Consider the following 19,343-nt stretch of genomic DNA (forward strand, 5'->3'; position numbering starts at 1 on the left):
GCTTCCACCGTGATATTTCATCTTAAATAAGAAATGCAGCACAGAACAGGCCCTTCCAGCCTAACAATGCACGCCGCCCAGCAACCCACCTATTTAACCCCAGCCGAATGACAGGACAGTTTACAATGACCAATTAACCTATCAACCTGCACATCTTTGGACCGTGGGAGGACACCGGAGCACCCGGAAGAAACCCACGTGGTCACGGGGAGGACGTACAAACTATTGACAGAGGGCACCAGGATTGAACCCTTTACTCCAGAGTCCCAGAGCTGTAACAGTGTTTTGCTAACCACTGAGGCGCCCACTTTAATTGCAACTAGGCCCCAGCAAGAATAATTAGTGTTGCAGGGAAATTTTCAATGAATTCACTTATGGATTTGAGTGAGATGTTGCATTAAAGGGCTAACATCACTTGGCGTGCATCGCAGTGGCCGCTGTGAGGTCCCACTGCACCAACACCGAACAGCAAGGCAGTGGAAGACATTTTTCTCCACGTATCCTTGCCATAATTGTCAACAGCTGGGAAAGGGAGGAGCATAGAGCTCTGGAGGGCTGGAGGCCCATCAGACAGTTGTTAAAACACCCACGATGCCTAGGAGTGGGGCAGATCCAGATGTTAGCAGCCTGTCCCTGAGCTGACTGTATACTACGAAAATCACTCAGCCAAGGCAGCTGTGGAGATGAGGAAATGCCCTAATGACCAGAGACTGAGAGAAAGCAGCCTTTCGTTAAAGGAGCCTTCCTCAATAACCAGTTGAACAGAGATGGTACAGCTCAGTACTGACTACGGTATATAAGAGTGCCTGGTAACGATGCTCTTTCTGTTCCGCAACTCCAAACGTTGGGGTTTGCAGTTCAGTTCTGGTGTCCTCTGTAACAAGTTTGCATGTTCTCCCCGTGACCGCGTGGGTTTCCTCTGAGTGCTCTCACATTCCACAGTAGGTTAACTGGCCATTGTAAATTGTCCTGTGATTTTGCTAGGGTTAGATTGGGTGGGGGGGGGTGTCAGTGGGTGGCCCAACTTGGAAGGTAAGAAGGGCCTATTCCATGCTGTATCTCTAAATAAAATAATTGTACTGACCTATATAAACCAATTCCATGATCACTGAGTCATAGAGTACAGCACAGAAACAGGCCCTTTGGCCCGTCTAGTCTATGCCTACTCCCATTGAACTGCACCGGGACCATAGCCCTCCATATCCCTACTATCCATGTACCTATCCAAACCACTCTTAAACGTTGAAATCGAGCTCCCATGGACCACATGCACTGGCAGCTCGTTCTACACACTCACAACCCTCTGAGTGAAGACATTTCCCCTCATGTTCTCCTTTATCTTTTCACCTTTCACCCTTAACCCACGACCGCTGGCTGTAGACCCACCCAACATCAGTAGAAGAAGCCTGCCTGCATTTACCCTATCTATACCCCTCATAATTTTGTCCAGCTAATCTAACAGTGATCGGCAACAGAGGTTCAATTCCCACTGCTGCCTGTAAGGAATTTGTACATTAAGCTTGTAACTGGTTTCCTCCCCCATTCTAAACATACTAACCTATATAAATCTACTCCAAGATGAGTTTTTCTGTCATCCATCTACCTATCTAAGAGCCTTCTAAATGTCCCTAATGTATCTGCCTCTACCAGCACCTCTGGCAGGGCGGTCCACGTACTCACCACTCTTTGTGTAAATTACCTACCTCTGACAATCTCCCATACTTTCCTACAATCACCTTAAAAAGAAGTCCTGAAGAGCATGGAGAGATTTAATTCTTTCCATACTAAAGTCCCTGATAATATTGGACACAGAACAGTACAGGCCCTTCGGCCCACAGTGCTGTGCTGACACTTCAACCTACACTAAGATCAATCTAACCCTTCCCTCCCACATAACCCTCCATTTTTCTATCATCCATGTGCCTATTTAAGAGTCTCTTAAATGTCCTTAACGTATCCACCTCTATCACCACCCCTGACAGGGTGTTCTACACACCCACCACTCCCTGTGTGAAAAACCTACCGCTGACATCCCCCTACTCTCTCCTCCACTCACCTTAACTGGACGTCCTCCAGCCATTTCTGCCCTGGGAAAAGGTGCTGGCCATCACTCTACAGTGGCTGTCCACACTAATGAGTAAAGACATTGCTGAATGCAGGTTTAAGATATAATCAGCAATCTGCTTCCTCACAAGAGAAAACTTACAAGGATGTTGTCAGGACTTGAGGAAATGAGTTATTGGGAAAGTCTGAATCGGTTAGAACTTCATTCCTAAGAACACAGAAGACTGAGGGTAGGTTTGATAAATTAGGAGGGGTATAGACAGGGTAAATGCAAACAGGTTTTTTTCCACTGGGGTTGGGTGAGACTAGATCTAGAGGACATGGGTTAAGGGTGAAGGGTGAAATGTTTAAGGGGAACCTGAGGGGGATCTTCTTCACTCAGAGGGTGGTGAGAGTGTGGAACGAGCGGCCAGTGGAAGTGGTGGATGTGGGTTTGATTGCAATGTTCCAGAGAAGTTTGGATAAGTACCCAGATGGGAGGAGTACGGAGGGATATGGTCGATGGGACCAGGAAGATAAATAGTCCAGCACAGACTAGATGGGCCAAACTGCCTGGTTTTGTGCTGCAGTGTTCTATGACTCGACGGCTTGATTCAGTAGGCAGAGCTTGTGCAGCACAGCTATCAGTGCCCAGAAAGCAAGAGCCCACTGAGCACTTCAGTCAGAGCAGGGAACGTTTCTCAGTCCATCCCCACCTGACTGGCTGCAGCCTGCTCTGGTATGACAGCTCCACTGGTCTGAAATGCCAGGAGATGCAGATGGTGATGGACTCAGCCTAATCCATCCTTCCCCACCATCGGTAGTATTGACGGGAGGCACTGCCTCAAAAAGGCAACATCCATCATCAAAGACTGCCAGCATCCAGGCCCCGCCAACTCCTCTCAGCTCCCATCGCGTCGGGCAGGAGGTACAGAAGCCTGAAATCCCACACCACTGGGTTCAGGGGCAGCTGCTTCCCTCCGGCCATCTGATTCCTGAACCAACTGGCACAACACTGATCACTACAGCTTAGTAACACAATGGCCACTCTGATCACTTTGCACTAAAATGGACTTTGGTTTTGTATAAATACCACGAACTGAACTGAACTTTACTCATCATCGTAAGACTGTATCTTTTTACCCCTAGACTAAAGAAGCTTGGTTTTTTCATACATATATTTCCACACTTACTGATATACTTACATATATATATATATATAAAATCATTGCTAACCTGTTTGATTTATCTACATTTATATTACTGTATTGCATAGTTACTAATAAATATTATTAGTTAATAGCAATACTGGACTCCAAAGTGTTTTCTATTTCTGCTGGTTCTTTAACCCGTCACGGGGCTCATGACAGTATGAACAGTGTGCAAGACAAGCTTTTCACTGTATCTCGATACATGTGACAATAATAAACAATTTACCAATTCCAATGTATCTATCATTTATACGTATCTTGTGAATGCTGCTTATCATGTGATATGTGCCTGTGATGTTGCTGCAAGATCATAAGACCAGAATTAGGCCATTCAGCCCATCGAGTCTGCTCTGCCATGCCTGCCTTCTCCCATAAGAACCTACCAACCTCTGCTGCGAGTACACCCAATGACTTGGCCCCCACAGCCGTCTGGATTCACCACCATCCGCAAACCTGGCCGCAAGACCGTCAATTCTGTCCTCCCAATCGTTGACTCACAACGTGAAAAGGAGGATCTCAAGCAAGTACACTTTTGTTGCAACTGTGCATACATTGACTTGTGCAGATAACAAGAAACTCGATTTTGACACTTTATACAGAAGCTGGACCGATCAGACTTATATTTGAACAGTTCCAGCCTGAGCATGCACACTTACCAGACTTCTGAGGGCCAATAATTAGAAGTTTCGGAAGTCTGTCACATGTTTTTTCTTTGGACCAGATGTCCTTGTGCCTTTTATCTTCACAAGGATCCTGAAACAGAATGGATACAAGAGCCAGGTGTATATTCAGAGTTCAAACTGTGTGGTACGGAAGCTGCAAGGTGACGTTGCAGACGAAGGGCCTGATCCTTACCACCCGTCCCACAATCTCTCTGACCCACTACCCTCAGGAGCATCAGAACTGGGACTGTCAGACTGGGTGACGGCTTCTTCCCTCAGGCTGTGAGACTGATGAGTACCCTGTCACCACCGAGGTCTCGTCACTAGGACAGCGAGCTGTTTACTGCTTACCTGTGCTGTGCATGACATGCAGTTTGAATGGCATTTTATTAATTTATTTGTGATAATATTTTGTTTTAGTACTGTGTATGGTGTATGTCTTGTGGGTGCACTGTGGTCTGGAGGAACGCTGTTTTGTTTGGTTGTATATGGAGAAAATAAATAGATTATCGAAGTAGGTATACTGTATGTCATCATATACAACCCTGAGATTCTTTTTCTTGCAGGCATTCACAGTAAATTCAGGAAACACAACAAGATGGACAAACACCAGTGTGCAGGAGACAAGAAACTGTGCAAATACAAAAGGAAAAAAAGGAAATAATACTAATAATAATGAAAAACAATAAATATCAAAAACATGAGATGAAGAGCCCTTGAAAGTGAGTCCATAGTTTGTTGGAACAGTTTAGTGATGGGGCAAGTGAAGTTGAGTGATGTTATCGCCTCTGGTTCAGGAGCCTGATTGTTGAGGGGTAATAACTGTTCCTGAACTTGGTGGTGTGGGTCCTGAGGCTCCCGTACCTTCCTGATGACAGCAGCCAGAAGAGAGCATGACCTGGGTAGTGGGGGTCTCTGATGATGGATGCAGCTTTCCTCTATGTGCTCAATGGTGGGGAGGGTTTTACCCGCAACTGACTGGGCCGTATCCACTACTTCGTGCAGGATTTTCTGCTCAAGGGCATTGGTGTTTCCATACCAGGCTGTGATGCAACCAGGATACATTTATGTAAGGTCAGATGACAATAAACTTGAACTTAAAACTTAAATTTGTTATCAATGAATGTATCTGTCACCATATACAACCCTGAGGTTCACTTTCTTGCAGACGCTCACAGTAGAACAAAGAAACACAATAGAATCAATGAAAAACGACACACGCAAACACGAGGAATTCTGCAGATGCTGGAAATTCAAGCAACACACATAAAAATTGCTGGTGAACGCAGCAGGCCAGGCAGCATCTCTAGGAAGAGGTACAGTCGACGTTTCAGGCCGAGACCCTTCATCAGGATTAACTGAAAGAAGAGTTAGTAAGAGATTTGAAAGTGGGAGGGGGAGGGGGAGATCCAAAATGATAGGAGAAGACAGGAGGGGGCCTGCTGCATTCACCAACAACTTTTATGTGTGCGAAAAACTACACACACTGTCAAACAACCAATGTGCAGAAGACAAACTGTGCAAATACAAAAAAGAGTAATAAATGCTAAATAGGTAAATAATATGTGAAAATGAGTTGTAGGTCCTTGAAAATGAGTCCATAGGTGGAATCATTCAGTGTTGAGGGAAGCGAAGTTATCTACACCGGCTCAGGAGCCTAATGACTGTAAGGTGACATCAGCTCCCCATCCGAGGCCCAACGACAACCAGGGAATTCTCTGGGCTCGAAAAGACGTCCTGTCAGCTACTCTGTCTCCCAAGAGAAGGGAAACAGTGATGTATGTGAATGTTGTCCTGTGCACTGGGTCAGTGGGAGGCCATTAACAGGAGAGTGAGGAGAAGAAGCACAGAGCCCGGGAGAACACAGCAGAGAGCAGAAAGAATGCCGATATAATTCCCTACAAATCAATAACACCGGGTATAGGAGCAGAACGTTGTTACTTTATGTGAAACTTATTCCAATTTAACTATGTTAACTTAAACTTGTCATAAGACCTTGTCACAGAGTTAGGCCATTCAGCTCATCGAATCTGTTCTGCCACTCCATCAGCGCTGATTTACTATCCCTCTCAACCCCATTCTTTTGCCTTCTCCCTGTAACCCTTGTTACCCTGACTAAATATGAACCTATCAACCTCTGCCTTATGCAAATCTAGTGACTTGACCTCCGCAGATTCACCACTCTCTGGCATTATCGCACGAAAGCAGCACCCATTATCAGGGGCCCCACCACACAGAACATCCTCTCTTCTCATTGCTGCTATCAGGAGGAAGGTACAGGAGTCTCAGGATTCACAACACCAGGTTCAGAAACAGTTATTACCCCGCAACCATCAGGCCTTTAAACCAGAGGGGATAACCTCACTCACCCCATCACTGAACCATTGCCACAAACTATGGACTCACTTTCAAGGACTCTTGATCTCATGTTCTCCATATTTATTGCTTATTTATTTATTATTATTATTATAATTTTTTCATTCTTTTTATATTTTCACAGTTTGTTGTCTTTTGCCCACTGGTTCTTTGCCCTGTTAGTGTGGCCTATCATTGATTTTATTATGGTTCTTGGATTTACTGAGGATGATAATAAATTTACTTTGAACTTGTTCAGGGGAGGCAAACCTCAAAGATACTTCACAGAGGAGCAGCACGATAACCACAAGAGATGCTGGAAATCCAGAACCACACACACTAAATGCTGGAGGGTTAGGGAATGCTGCAGAGATATTGGGGAGCGAAAGATGGGGGATTTACAAAGGGAGGGTATGGAGGACGGAAGAGTGGGGGAGAGGGGTTTGTGGTGTTTGTGTAGCTGTGGAAAGTAGGGTGCAGATAGGGATGGGGGGGGCCTACAAAAACATGTTGGGTAATGAAGGGGTTTCAGAGATGTGAGGTAAGGTAGTTTTGTCAAAGGTGTTGTGGAAGGCTCCTTCACGAGGCACAAGAATAAACCCACACGACCAGTAGCCTGTCTGTGGAAATGAAATCCTTCACTCCCTGCACAATGCAACCGTAGAGTGTGACACCGGAGCCAATGACTGTTGTACAGTCCCCAGTGACTGTGTGAGCTTCAAGTTCAAGTTTAGCTGTCATTCAATCACACATGAAAACACAAGAGATTCTGCAGATGCTGGAAACTCAGAGCAACACACACACACAATGCTGGAGGGTCTCGGCTTGAAATGTCAACCATACTCCTTTCCATAGATGCTGCCTGGTCTGCAGCATTGTGCGTGTTACACACGCATACCAAACGAAACAGCGTTCCTCCTGGGCCAAGGTGCAAAACACAGTACCAACAGTCATGCACAGCACAAAGCACGTATACGACAGCTGTAAAATACAATCACACAAAAAGAAATACAGTCCAAGTCCCTGAGTTCATGAATGTTGTTGGCAAGAACAAGCCCACAGAATCTGCAGACGAATGCATCCAGCTTGTCTTCTACTGAGCCAGCACTGGAGGGCAGCACTGACGCCAGCGTAGGCATCGCGCCACACCGACGCCAGCATCACCTCTCCAGGGTGGTTGCAACAGGCGTCACCGTGGTGTGAAGCCAAGTCCGCGCTACAAACAAGGCTACACACCTCCTCTGGTGTTGGTCCCACCAATAAACTAGTGAACTGGACCTGCAGCGTTCCACAGTACCAACGTCCAACAGGGCTTTGCGATCACAAGAAGACGACCACTTGCTGCTAGACTGCACACTGAGTCCGACGTCCCTCCGTACACGGTCCGCACAGTCCTCTCTCCCAGCTCCTCTGCTAATGAAGATCTCTCTGATGGGGGTAGAACGCCAGTACCTGAAGCTCTGAATTATTATGGATATTTCCTCTTGGTGGTCCGGTTTCATCCTACATCCAAAGACGTACGGGTTAAGGTTTGAGAGTTGTGGACGTGCTATGTTGGCGCTGGAAGCGCGGTGACACTTGCCGGCTGCCCACGGCACATCCTTGGACTGTGTTGGTTGTTGACGCAAACGATGCGTTTCACTGTGTGTTTCTATGTACACGTGACAAGTAAGGATAGCTTCCTTTTCCTTCTTTCTCTCTTTTCTTACTTTCTTTCTCTTTCTGTCTGTCTAACTCTCTCGCACTCCCGCCTGATCCCAGGGCAGCGAGCTCTCACCTGCCAGAAGGGGTCTTGCTCCTCGGGGAAGAGCTGGAAGTACCGCTCGGCCAGCTGAACAGGAGGGAGAGTCTGCAGCTTCAGGTTAGTCCAGCATTGCACGAAGCTGATCAGGTTCTTGAAGGTGTACAGGCCCAGCCGGTCGTTGCCGTAGTTGGACAGGTGAGTCATGAAGATGCTGATCTAGGAGAGAGGGGAGGGAGAGATCAGTATTTCACACTCACCCATCTCACACACACACACTCACACACACACCCATGCACACATACACACACACACCCAGACACACACCCATATACACACAGACACCCATACACACAGAGACACATCCATACACATACACACACCCATACACACTCACACACAACCCTCAAACACAGACAGACACACATTCACACCGTGTTATACGGTCATAGAATCATTGAATGCTACAGCACAGGAACAAGCCCTTCGGCCCATCTAGCCCAAGCCTAGTACCAATGACCTACAGCTGGACCGTCGCCCTACATACTCCTCCCTTCCAGTGTACTTCACCAAACTTCTCTTAAATGTTGAAATCAAAGCCACGTCCGCCACTTCCACTGGCAGCTCGTTCCACACTGTCACTCTCTCATTTCTCCACCCTCTGAGTGAAGAAATTCCCCCTCAGGTTCCCCTAAGTATTTCACCCTTCACCCTTAACCCATAGCTCTAAATCTAATCGCACCCAACCTCAGTGGAAAAATCCAGCTTGCATTTACCCTGTCTATATCCCTCATAAGTTTGTATCCATCAAATCTCCCCCCCCCCCCCCAATTCTCCTGTGCTCTGGGCAGCAAACAATATTGGGGTGGGCATTAGGAGTGGGCAACGTGAAGCACAAAATCACCGAGTTCACCCCCCCACACTCTCCCTTCCTTCTTTTCCCGTTCCCTATTCTGGTCCCCTACTCAACCCTTTTCCTCAACTGCCCATCACCTCCCCCTGGTGCCCCTCTTCCTTCCCTCTCTCCCAATGCCCACTCTTCTCTCCTATCAAAATTCAAAGTTCAAAGTCAATTTATTATCAAAGTTCATATACGTCACCATACACAACCCTGAGATCCATTTTCTTGCAGGCATACACAGTAAATCCACACTGGAATCATAACCATGACATGTAATCACTGTATGATAGCACCAACGTGGTCGTTCAACCAGCGTGCAAAAGACAACAAACTGGGCAAATTCAAAAAGAAAGAAATAATAATTAACTAAATAAGCAATAAATATTCTGATCATGAGATGAAGAGTCCTTTGCAGAATCTCGCGTTTAACATTTAAAAGACATTTGGGCAGGTGGATGGACAGGAAAAGTTCAGGGGTTTATGGGCCGAACACAAGCAAATGGGACTGGCTGATCTGGGAAAACTGGTCAGCGTGGAGCAGTCTGTTTCTGTCCTGAGTGGCTCGTTGACTCTATGAATGGAAGGAACCTTGTTTATCCTGGGGAGGACCAGAGCTTGTCTTATGTATTTATTTAGTGATGATTTATTGATCTAGAGTCTTCCGGCTCGTCATACAACACCCCAGCAACCTCCAACAAACCCGATTTAACTCTAACCTAGTCACGGGACAGTTTACAACGACCAAGTAACCTGGCCGGTATGCAGGTTACTTTGGACTGTGGGTTGAAACCGGAGCACTCGGGTGGATTCCACAGGGAGGACGTACAGACACTCCTTACAGAACAACGCCAGAATTGAACTCGGAACTCTGGAACACCCTGAGCATTGTGCAAAACGCTTGTTAAATAACGTAAACACCAGCAATTATGCAGATGCTGCAAATTCAAGCAACACACATCAAATTTGCTGGTGAACGCAGCAGGCCAGGCAGCATCTCTAGGTACTGGGAGATCGTTTTGCTGAACACCTACGCTCTGTCTGCCAGAGAAAGCAGGATCTCCCAGTGGCCACACATCTTAATTCCACATCCCATTCCCATTCTGACATGTTTATCCACGGCCTCCTCTACTGTAAAGATGAAGCCACACTCAGGTTGGAGGAACAGCACCTTATATTCCGTCTGGGTAGCCTCCAACCTGATGGCATGAACATCGACTTCTCTAACTTCCGCTAATGCCCCACCTCCCCCTTGTACCCCATCCGTTATTTATTTATATACACACATTCTTTCTTTCTCTCTCCTTTTTCTCCCTCTGTCCCTCTGACTATACCCCTTGCCCATCTTCTGGGTTTTTCCCCCTCCCCCTTTTCCTTCTCCCCGGACCCCCTGTCCCATGATCCTCTCATATCCCTTTTGCCAATCACCTGTCCAGCTCTTGGCTCTATCCCTCCCCCTCCTGTCTTCTCCTATCATTTCGGATCTCCCCCTCCCGCTCCCACTTTCAAATCTCTTACTCACGCTTCCTTCAGTTAGTCCTGACGAAGGGTCTCGGCCTGAAACGGCGACTGTACCTCTTCCTAGAGATGCTGCCTGGCCTGCTGCGTTCACCAGCAACTTTGATGTGAGTTGCTTGTTAAATAATTTGTTTTTTAAATTTCTTCTAACGTTTGTTTCCCTTTCAAATCAAATACTAACCTGTCTTGATTTGAAAGGGAAACAGCGGCACTTCGAGGATTAGCTGGGCAGTTGTGGATGAAATCTGAGAAAATCGCACCTCAGTTGATGTGTGGAATGGTTTCTCTGCAGGAAGGCAATCACTGACTCGCACTTGGACCTACCGGCAGATTGGGAGGTTTATATTGCAGGCTCTGGCAGGCACTGATTCACGCCTCATTCCTGCCACAGATGAGAAATGAGCCAGCACTCCCGAGTGTGTCACGCCAAGAGGCAGCTACAGATGGAGCTGGGTAGAGGCGAGAAAACTAATTATGCTTCCTCGGCAGGAGGGGTTTAAGGCCACTGCCAAACACAGATGGCAGAGAGAAGGCATTGACCACAGGACTCCAGGATGCAGAGAGAGTTGGAGATCTTTCTAGGCACAGCTGGAAAACTACCATCAATCGTCCACCTTCCTCAAGTACTTTGAAAATAACCAGAACTCGCAAAGCAGAACCCTCTCCCATCTTCATAAACACAAGAGATCCCGCAGATGCTGGAAATCCGGACCGACACACACAAATGCCGGAGGAACTCAGCAGGTCAGGCAGCATCTGTGGAAATGGATAAACGGTCCACGTTTTGGCCCTTCATCAGGACTGGAGAGGAGGGGGGAAGAAGCTGGAATAAGAAGGTGAGGGGAAGGGAAGGAGGACAAGCTGGCAGGTGATGGGTGAGACCAGGTGAGTGGGTGACGATGGGGATGAGGTGAGAAGCCAGAAGGGGACAGGTGGAATAGGTAAGGGGCTGAAAGGGGGAATCTGATAGGAGAAGGAAGTGGACCATGGGAGAAAGGGCAGGGGGAGAGGCACCTGAACTAGGTGATAGGCAAGACAGGAGAAGGGGTGAGAGGGGAACCAAAATACAGAATGGAAAACTATTTCAAATGCTGTTATTTAAAGGTTCAAAAATGTTCAGAGCTCCAGTTCCTAGGAGGGAACATCACCAATAGATCCAACCATGTCAACGTCATGGCCAGGAAAGCTCACCAACACCTCTACTTCCTCAGGAGGCCAAAGAAATTTGGCATGTCCCCTTTGACCCACACCAATTTGTTTCAATGCACTACAGAAAACATCCTGGCCGGATGCACCTGGCTCGGTACGGCAACGGCTCTGCCCGTGACCACAGGAAACTGCAGAGAGTTGTGGATACATCACAGAAACCATCCTCCCCTCCATGGACTCTGTCTACACTTCTCACTGTCTCAGTAAAGCAGCCAGCAGAATCAAAGACCCCACCTACTCCGACATTCTCTCTTCCCCCCCTCTCCCATCGGGCAGAAGATACAAAAGCCTGAAAGCTCGTCCCACCAGGCTCAAGAATCCATTGTTATCAGATGCTTGAACAGTCCTCAGTGTGAAAAGATGGACTCTTGACCTCACAATCTACCTCGTTATGACCTTGTACCTTATTATCTGCCTGCACTGCACTTTCTCTGTAACTGTGACACTTTATTCTGCATTCTGTTATTGTTTTACCTTGTACTACCTCAATACACTGTAATGATCTGATCTGTGTGAAGAGTGTGCAAGACAAGTTTTCACTGTATCTCAGTACATGTGACAATAATAAACCAACTTGCCAATCTATAGGAATATATGAATCTGGAACCTGCCCCTCAGCCTGTCCCAGCAGTTAATGGTGATGCAGTGGTGTAGTGACCAGGTCTGCACACAGTACTCCAACTTTGGCTTCCAGACAGACAGAGCAGGGGTTCCCAACTTTTCCTGTGCCATGGACCCCACCCATTAACTGAGGGCTCCATGGACCGCGGGTTGGGAACCCTTTCCTTAAGAAGTACATCCACAGACCTATAACTGATTCAGGTCAAAGCAGAACCTGGTTTATTTCCACTGACCTGTATCATGAAATTTGTTGTTTTGTGGCAGCAGTGCAGTGTAAAACATTAAAATTACATTAATCTCAAAAGTAAATGAATGAAAGAAATAACGAGGTCATCGTCAGGTGAGGAAATCTGATTAGCAGAGGGGAAGAAACTGCCCCTGAAATGGTGAGTGTGTGTCTTCAGGCTCCTGTACCTCCTCCTCCATGGTAGCAATGAGAAGAGGGCATGTCCTGGGTGATGGGGTCCTTGGTGATTGATGCTGCCTTTTTGAGGCATCACCTTTCGAAGATGTCCTCGATGTTGGGGAGGCCAGTGTCCATGCTGGAGCTGGCTGAGTTTACAACTTTCTGCAGCTTTTTCTGATTCTGTGCAGTGGCCCCTCCGTACCCGGCCGTGATACGACGATGAGAAAATCTATAGATGCGTGTAATTTCAAAACAATACTGAAAAAATAGCTGGAGGAACTCAGCAGGCCAGGCAGCATCTATGGGAAAGAGTGAGCAGTCGACATTTCAGGCTAAGACCCTTCAGCAGGCCGGAAAGGAAGCAGAGAAGTCAAAGAAAGAAGTTGGGAAGGAGGGAGGGGAGGAAGAAGTACAAAGTGGCGGGTGATAGGTGAGACTGGGAGAGGGGGAGGAATGAGGTAAAGAGCTGGGTAGTTGATTCGTGAACGAGATAAAGGGCTGGAGAAGGAGAGGAGAGAAGGCCATGGAAGAAGGGGAAGGGGGAGAAGCGCCAGAGGGAGGTGACGGTGACATAACCGGTTAGAATGCTCTCAATTGTACATCTGTAGGAATCTGAGAGTCTTTGCTGACATACCAAACTGCTAATGAAATATAGCCACTGCTGTGCCTTCTTGGTAATTGTATCAATATGTCGGGCCCAGGATAGATACTCAGAGATGTTGACACCCAGGAACTAGAAACTGCTGACTCCTTGATGAGGACTGGTGTCTGGTCCCTCAACTTAACCCTCCTGAAGTCCACAATCAATTCCTTGGTCTTACTGACATTAAGTGCAAGGTTGCTGTCGAAATGCCACTAATCGGGTTTAATTCCACTGACATGCAGAACAACTTGCTGTTTTGCAGCAGCAGAATTTTGCAAGATATAAGACTTACTATTCAATTCAATAATGAATATCTAGTATCTGTATGTACTGCACTGCACCTCTACCTTACTCCCGTGCACCTGACTCCATATCACCGCCTGAGATTCTGACAATAACTTTTGTGTCGTCGGCAAATTAGCCTTATCGTGGTTGTCACGTCAACACCACAGTTGGCATTCAATCCAGGGCACTGACCTCCCCACTACAGCTGTCGCATTGTTACATACGAGGGGTGAAGTTCAGTGTCTGTAAAACCTCCAGGTAACAGCGGTTTGTAGTCCCGTCAAAGGCTCTCACACACAGACAGAGACACACTCACACACACAGACAGAGACACACTCACACACAGAGACACACTCACACAGAGACACACTCACACAGAGACACACTCACACAGACAGAGACACACTCACACACACAGAGACACACTCACACACAGACAGACACACTCACACACACAGACTCTCTCTCTCACACAGAGACACACTCACACACAGACAGAGACACACTCACACACACAGACTCTCTCTCACACACAGAGACACACTCACACACAGACAGAGACACACTCACACAGAGACACACTCACACACACAGAGACACACACACAGACAGAGACACACTCACACACACACAGACACACTCACACACACAGACTCTCTCTCTCACACACAGAGACACACTCACACACAGACAGAGACACACTCACACACACAGACTCTCTCTCACACACAGAGACACACTCACACACAGACAGAGACACACTCACACACACACAGAGACACAATCACACACACAGACTCTCTCTCACACCCAGAGACACACTCACACACAGACAGCAGAGACACACTCACACACAGAGTCTCTCTCTCACACACACAGAGACACACACACACACACTCTCTCTCACACACACACACTCAGACATACACACACACACACTCAGACATACACACACACACACTCAGACACACACACGTACACACAGACGCACACACACACACACTCAGACACACACACACAGACGCGCGCACACACACACAGATGCACACAGACACGCTCAGACATGCACACACACACACAATGCTCACACACGCACAGACACACACACAGATACTTTCACACACAAACTCACACACACTCGGACACACAAACTCAAACACACAACCCACACAAAATCACACCCTCACACACATGCACATGCGGACACACTCTCTTTCACACACACACACACACACTCACACACACACAGAGACATACAAACACACACACACTCTCTTGCTTGAACGACAGAGTGCCACAGGCAGTTGAGAAACGAGCTCAGCTCGGGATGTTGAAAGATTTTGGGATTCGCCTCATTCAATCATTGCGGGAGACAGGTGTTGCAGGACTTATCGACCCTCATACAGCCCGAGGCAGAGTTGAGCAGATTACAAACCACATGACTCCCATCACAGGGAATTGATACAAGCTGATGTTTCAAGGCCTCAACCATGAAAAATTACCTCGTCTACAGGGCACATCTCTCTTTCATTGGAAAGATCAGAGAATCCTTAACACGAAATGTCGACATCAAGCACATCTTCAAGAGGTGGGGACTCAGGAAGGTGGCATCCCCATCATTAAGGGTCTTCACCATCAGGGACATGACCTCTTCTCATTGCCCCATCAGGGAGGAGGTGCAGGAGCCCGAGAACAAACACTCAACAACTTCTTCCTCTCCACTATAAGATTCTTGAACAGTCCATGAACATCACCTCACTATTCCTCTTTCGATCTCCTTACTTACCTACTTATTTTTGTAATTTTTGCTGATGTTTTCTATGTCCTTTACTGGACTGTGGTAAAGTAGCAAAGGATCTAATGGAACAAGCTACGGGCACTAGTGAACAACGGTCAATTCCTGACGCTGTCTGTAAGGAGTTTGCACTTTCTCCCCTTGCTCTGGTCTCCCCTGCAGCGTTCCAAAGGCGCTCCGGTAGTTGTGGGCTTGCAGTGTTGGCACCAGAAGTGTGGTGAAACTTGTGGGCTGCCCCCAGCATATCCACAGACAGCGTTGGTCGTTGATACAAATGATGCATTTCACTGCATGCTTCGATGTACATGTGACAAATAAAACTAATTTTTAATAACCTTTAACCTTTTCAAACTTCCACAAGGATCTGTTCTGGGAGCCTTGCACTTTGTGATCTTTATAAATGACGGATGAGGAAGTGGAAGGGAGGATCAGTAAGTGTGCAGGTGACACAAAGGTTGGTGGAGTTATGGATAGTGTGTAGAAGGTTATTGGTTCCTTACGGTTGTCATAGCTGGGGGTGGTAATGAGGATAAGCTCCCACTGCCTATTAAACTCTCCCAATAGCATGCATCTTAAATAGCCTCTGACAACCAAGTCCAGCTCCCGGCCTTCACGTGTGGATTAGCTACTAAGCCCAACGGAACTATTTCTACTGACAGGAGAAGGGGCAAAGACAGGTTACTGGTGCCTTAAAACCAGTCGCTTCAGGCAGATGGGGCTCATCAGCCGTGGTTGGCAGCTCATCTAGGAAAAGGAAAAATCTGATCTCAAACCTCTGCAGCCTTGCAGTTATACCGACTCATGGGGAAAGCTTCAGGAGTAAACCCAGAGGGAAAAATCCAGAACTGGAGTCCCTAGTGCAGTCCTACATTGAGTTCAACGCTGACTGACAACTCCTGTGATGCTGCTGATGCCAAACTGTATCGGTCTCTGCCATTCCTTTGGATTCATCAACTGCGTGGAGAGGGGGAGCCTTTTGCACGGGCAACAGCTTGCTCTCCATGTTGTACTGCTCTGGCTTGCATGTCACGGAGACAGTTGGGAAGCCACATCCATGGTTGACCCCCAACCGATGGAGACTAATGCAAGAAGGCAATTGTAGGTTGCAACAAGACATTGACAGGACGTAGAGCTGGGCTGAGAAGAGGCAGATGCAGTTCAATCCAGAAAAGTCTGAAATGGTTCAAAATTGAAGGCAGAGCAGAGGGCTAATGGCAAGATTGTTCCAGGGTGATGGGACAGAAGGATCTTGGGGTGCATGTCTATAGATCCACCTTCTAGCTGGTAGAGGTGGTGTCACTTCCTGTCAGATTGAGCCAGTCTAACCAATCTCTTCTCATCTCTCACATCAACGAGGCAATTCCCCACAGAACTGGCACTCCTGCTGACGGGATGTTCAGTCCAGCAGCGAGTGTGAAGCCTAGTGCCTTAAAGGGCAATGAGTGAAAGGGTCCTGCTTATATCCTGTGGTCACTCTGCGATATCAGCTTTATAATCTATGCACTAAAAGCCACGTCACAGAAACCATGCACTCTGTCTACACTTCTCATTGTCTCAGTAAAGCAGCCAGCATAATCAAAGACCCCACCCAACCCAGATATTCTCTCTTCCCCCCCCCCATCGGGCAGAAGATACAAAAGCCTGAAAGCTCGTCCAACCAGGCTCAAGGACAGCTTCTACCCCATTGTCATCAGACTCTTTCCCGCATCTGCAGAATCTCTTGTGTTTATCAGACTCTTGTACTATGGACCTGTTCTATGGACATCACAGGAACAAGCCTCCCCTTTTAAACTTCTCACGGCCTCAGTAAACCAACCAGCATAATCAGGCAGAAGATACAAAAGCCTGAAAGCACGTCCCACCAGGATCAAGGACAGCTTCTACCCCACTGTTATCTATCTATTGAACAGACCCCTATTATAATAAGATGGATCCCTGACCTCACAATCTACCTCGTTATGACCTTGCACCTTATTGTCTGCCTGCACTGCACTCTCTCTGTAACTGTGACACTTTATTCTGCATTCTGTTATTGTTTTACCTGGTTCTACCTCAATGAACTGTGTAATGATCCGACCTGTATGAACAGCGTGCAAGACAAGCTTTTCACTCTATCTCGGTATCTCTGTATCTACAACACCATGTTATGGAGAAATAGAGTCAAGGAGAAGCACAGCACAGAAATAGCCTATCTAGTCCACGCAGAACTGCCCAGTCCCATCGGCCTGAACTCGGACCACAGCCCTCCATACCCTCCCATCCAATCCAATCTCTTATGCCTTGTCCACTGTACCATCTCAGTCTGTTGAAGGTTTTAAATGATCTGTCTGCATGGCAGGGAAGGCTAAAGTTTTTCACTGTATCTCGGTACACGTGACAATCGTAAACCAATTCCAGTTGCACTAGCTGCTCCTACTCTGAGTCTCTTTGCTGCCAGCAGAGCGGACACGACATCGTGGATCAGATACTCACAGGGTTCAGCAGGACGGTGAGGAACAGCTCTCCCCCATTAATGATCTTGTCCAGCTCCCGGGGTCCTCCGGGGTATTCGTTGTAGAATATGGTGTGCGTGAAAAGGCCGCATGTCTGACGAGGGAGAACCTGTGCACGAGGGGAAAAGAAACTGAGAAATGATGGCATCTTCGAAGAGCTCCCTCATATACCTCTGGGTGGCCTGCAACTTGATGTCATAAACACCGATTTCTCCAACTTCCGGAAATCTCTCTCATTTATTTATTTAGAGATACAGCACAGAAACAGGCACTTCCAGCTCAGCCACCCAATGACAGCCATGAACCTCCTCACCCCACAATGCTCTGACAGCACAGGGCGTCAGAGTTCAGAGTTCGAATCCGGCGTCCTCTGTAAGCAAACTTACACATTCCTTCCCGTGAGCACGCGGGTTTCTTCCCGGTGCTCCGGTCGCGTCCCACAGTCCAAAGACACTGTCCACAAGGAGTTTGTATATCCTTCCAGGGATCGCATGGGTTTCCTCCCACTATCCACAGTCAACCTGGTCAGGGGTTAACTGGTCATTGTAAATTGTCCTGTGATGAGGCCAGGGTTAAACTGCCAGGATGCTGGGCGGGACAGATCGTCAGGCCAGAAGGACTTGTTTCACCCAGTAACTCCAAATAAAATTAAACATTAACTCGTACGCCTGGAATGTGGGGATCTGGATTCCCGGGGGGGGGGGGACTCATACGTCTGCAATATGGGGATCTGGATTCCCTGGGGGGGGGGACTCGTATGTCTGGAATATGGGGGCCTGGATTCCCTGGGGGTGGGGGGGGACTCATACGTCTGGAATATGGGGGTCTGGATTCCCGGGGGGGGGGGACTCGTACGTCCGCAATATGGGGATCTGGATTCCCCGGGGGGGGGGGGGGACACTCGTACGTCTGGAATATGGGGGTCTGGATTCCCTTGGGGGGGGACTCGTACGTCTGGAATGTGGGGATCTGGATTCCCGGGGCGGGGGGGGAGCTCGTACATGTGGAATGTGGGGGTCTGGATTCCCCGGCGGTGGGGGAGGAACTCGTACATCTGCAATGTGGGTATCTGGAACACCCGGGGGTGTTGACTCGTACGTCTGGAGCACCCGGGGGAAACCTGTATGTCTTTCTATTCCCCATTTTAGTGGCCCTGTCACCCCTTCCCTTTTCCTCCCCATGTTCCAGCTAACAGCCATTTTCTACATGTATCAAACTTGTTTCCCTCATCTCCTTTGACCTTTCCCTCCTTGCCTTAAATATGCTGACCCTGGGAACAGGGGACACACTCACAATCGCTTAACCAGGGCATACACAGCAAAGATATACGTTTCTACACCTCAGTTTTAAATACATAGAGTGGCTGTTTCCTGTTGCGGTGGAGTCGAAGATCAGAGGGCACAGCCTCAGGATAGAGGGATGCCTATTTAGAATGGAGATAAGATGGAATTTCTTTAGCCAGGG

The 19,343-nt window shown here is 47.7% G+C and overlaps 1 protein-coding gene across 3 annotated transcripts in view; it reads right to left on the reverse strand.

Moving 5' to 3' along the window:
• ndst1b (N-deacetylase/N-sulfotransferase (heparan glucosaminyl) 1b) overlaps positions 1–19,343 on the reverse strand; it is a 203,056-nt gene that overhangs the window by 30,310 nt on the left and 153,403 nt on the right. For 2 of the 3 annotated variants that reach the window (XM_072264129.1, XM_072264130.1), the window contains 3 exons: positions 17,860–17,988; positions 8,049–8,231; positions 3,911–4,007 (listed from right to left, as the gene is read on the reverse strand). In XM_072264129.1, the coding sequence (XP_072120230.1) occupies positions 3,911–4,007; positions 8,049–8,231; positions 17,860–17,988 (409 nt within the window). The remainder of the gene's footprint in view (positions 1–3,910; positions 4,008–8,048; positions 8,232–17,859; positions 17,989–19,343) is intronic. The other variant, XM_072264131.1, reaches the window with a different exon arrangement.

The sequence above is a fragment of the Mobula birostris genome, chromosome 7 (genome assembly GCF_030028105.1).
Source record: "Mobula birostris isolate sMobBir1 chromosome 7, sMobBir1.hap1, whole genome shotgun sequence".
Lineage (NCBI taxonomy): Eukaryota > Metazoa > Chordata > Chondrichthyes > Myliobatiformes > Myliobatidae > Mobula > Mobula birostris.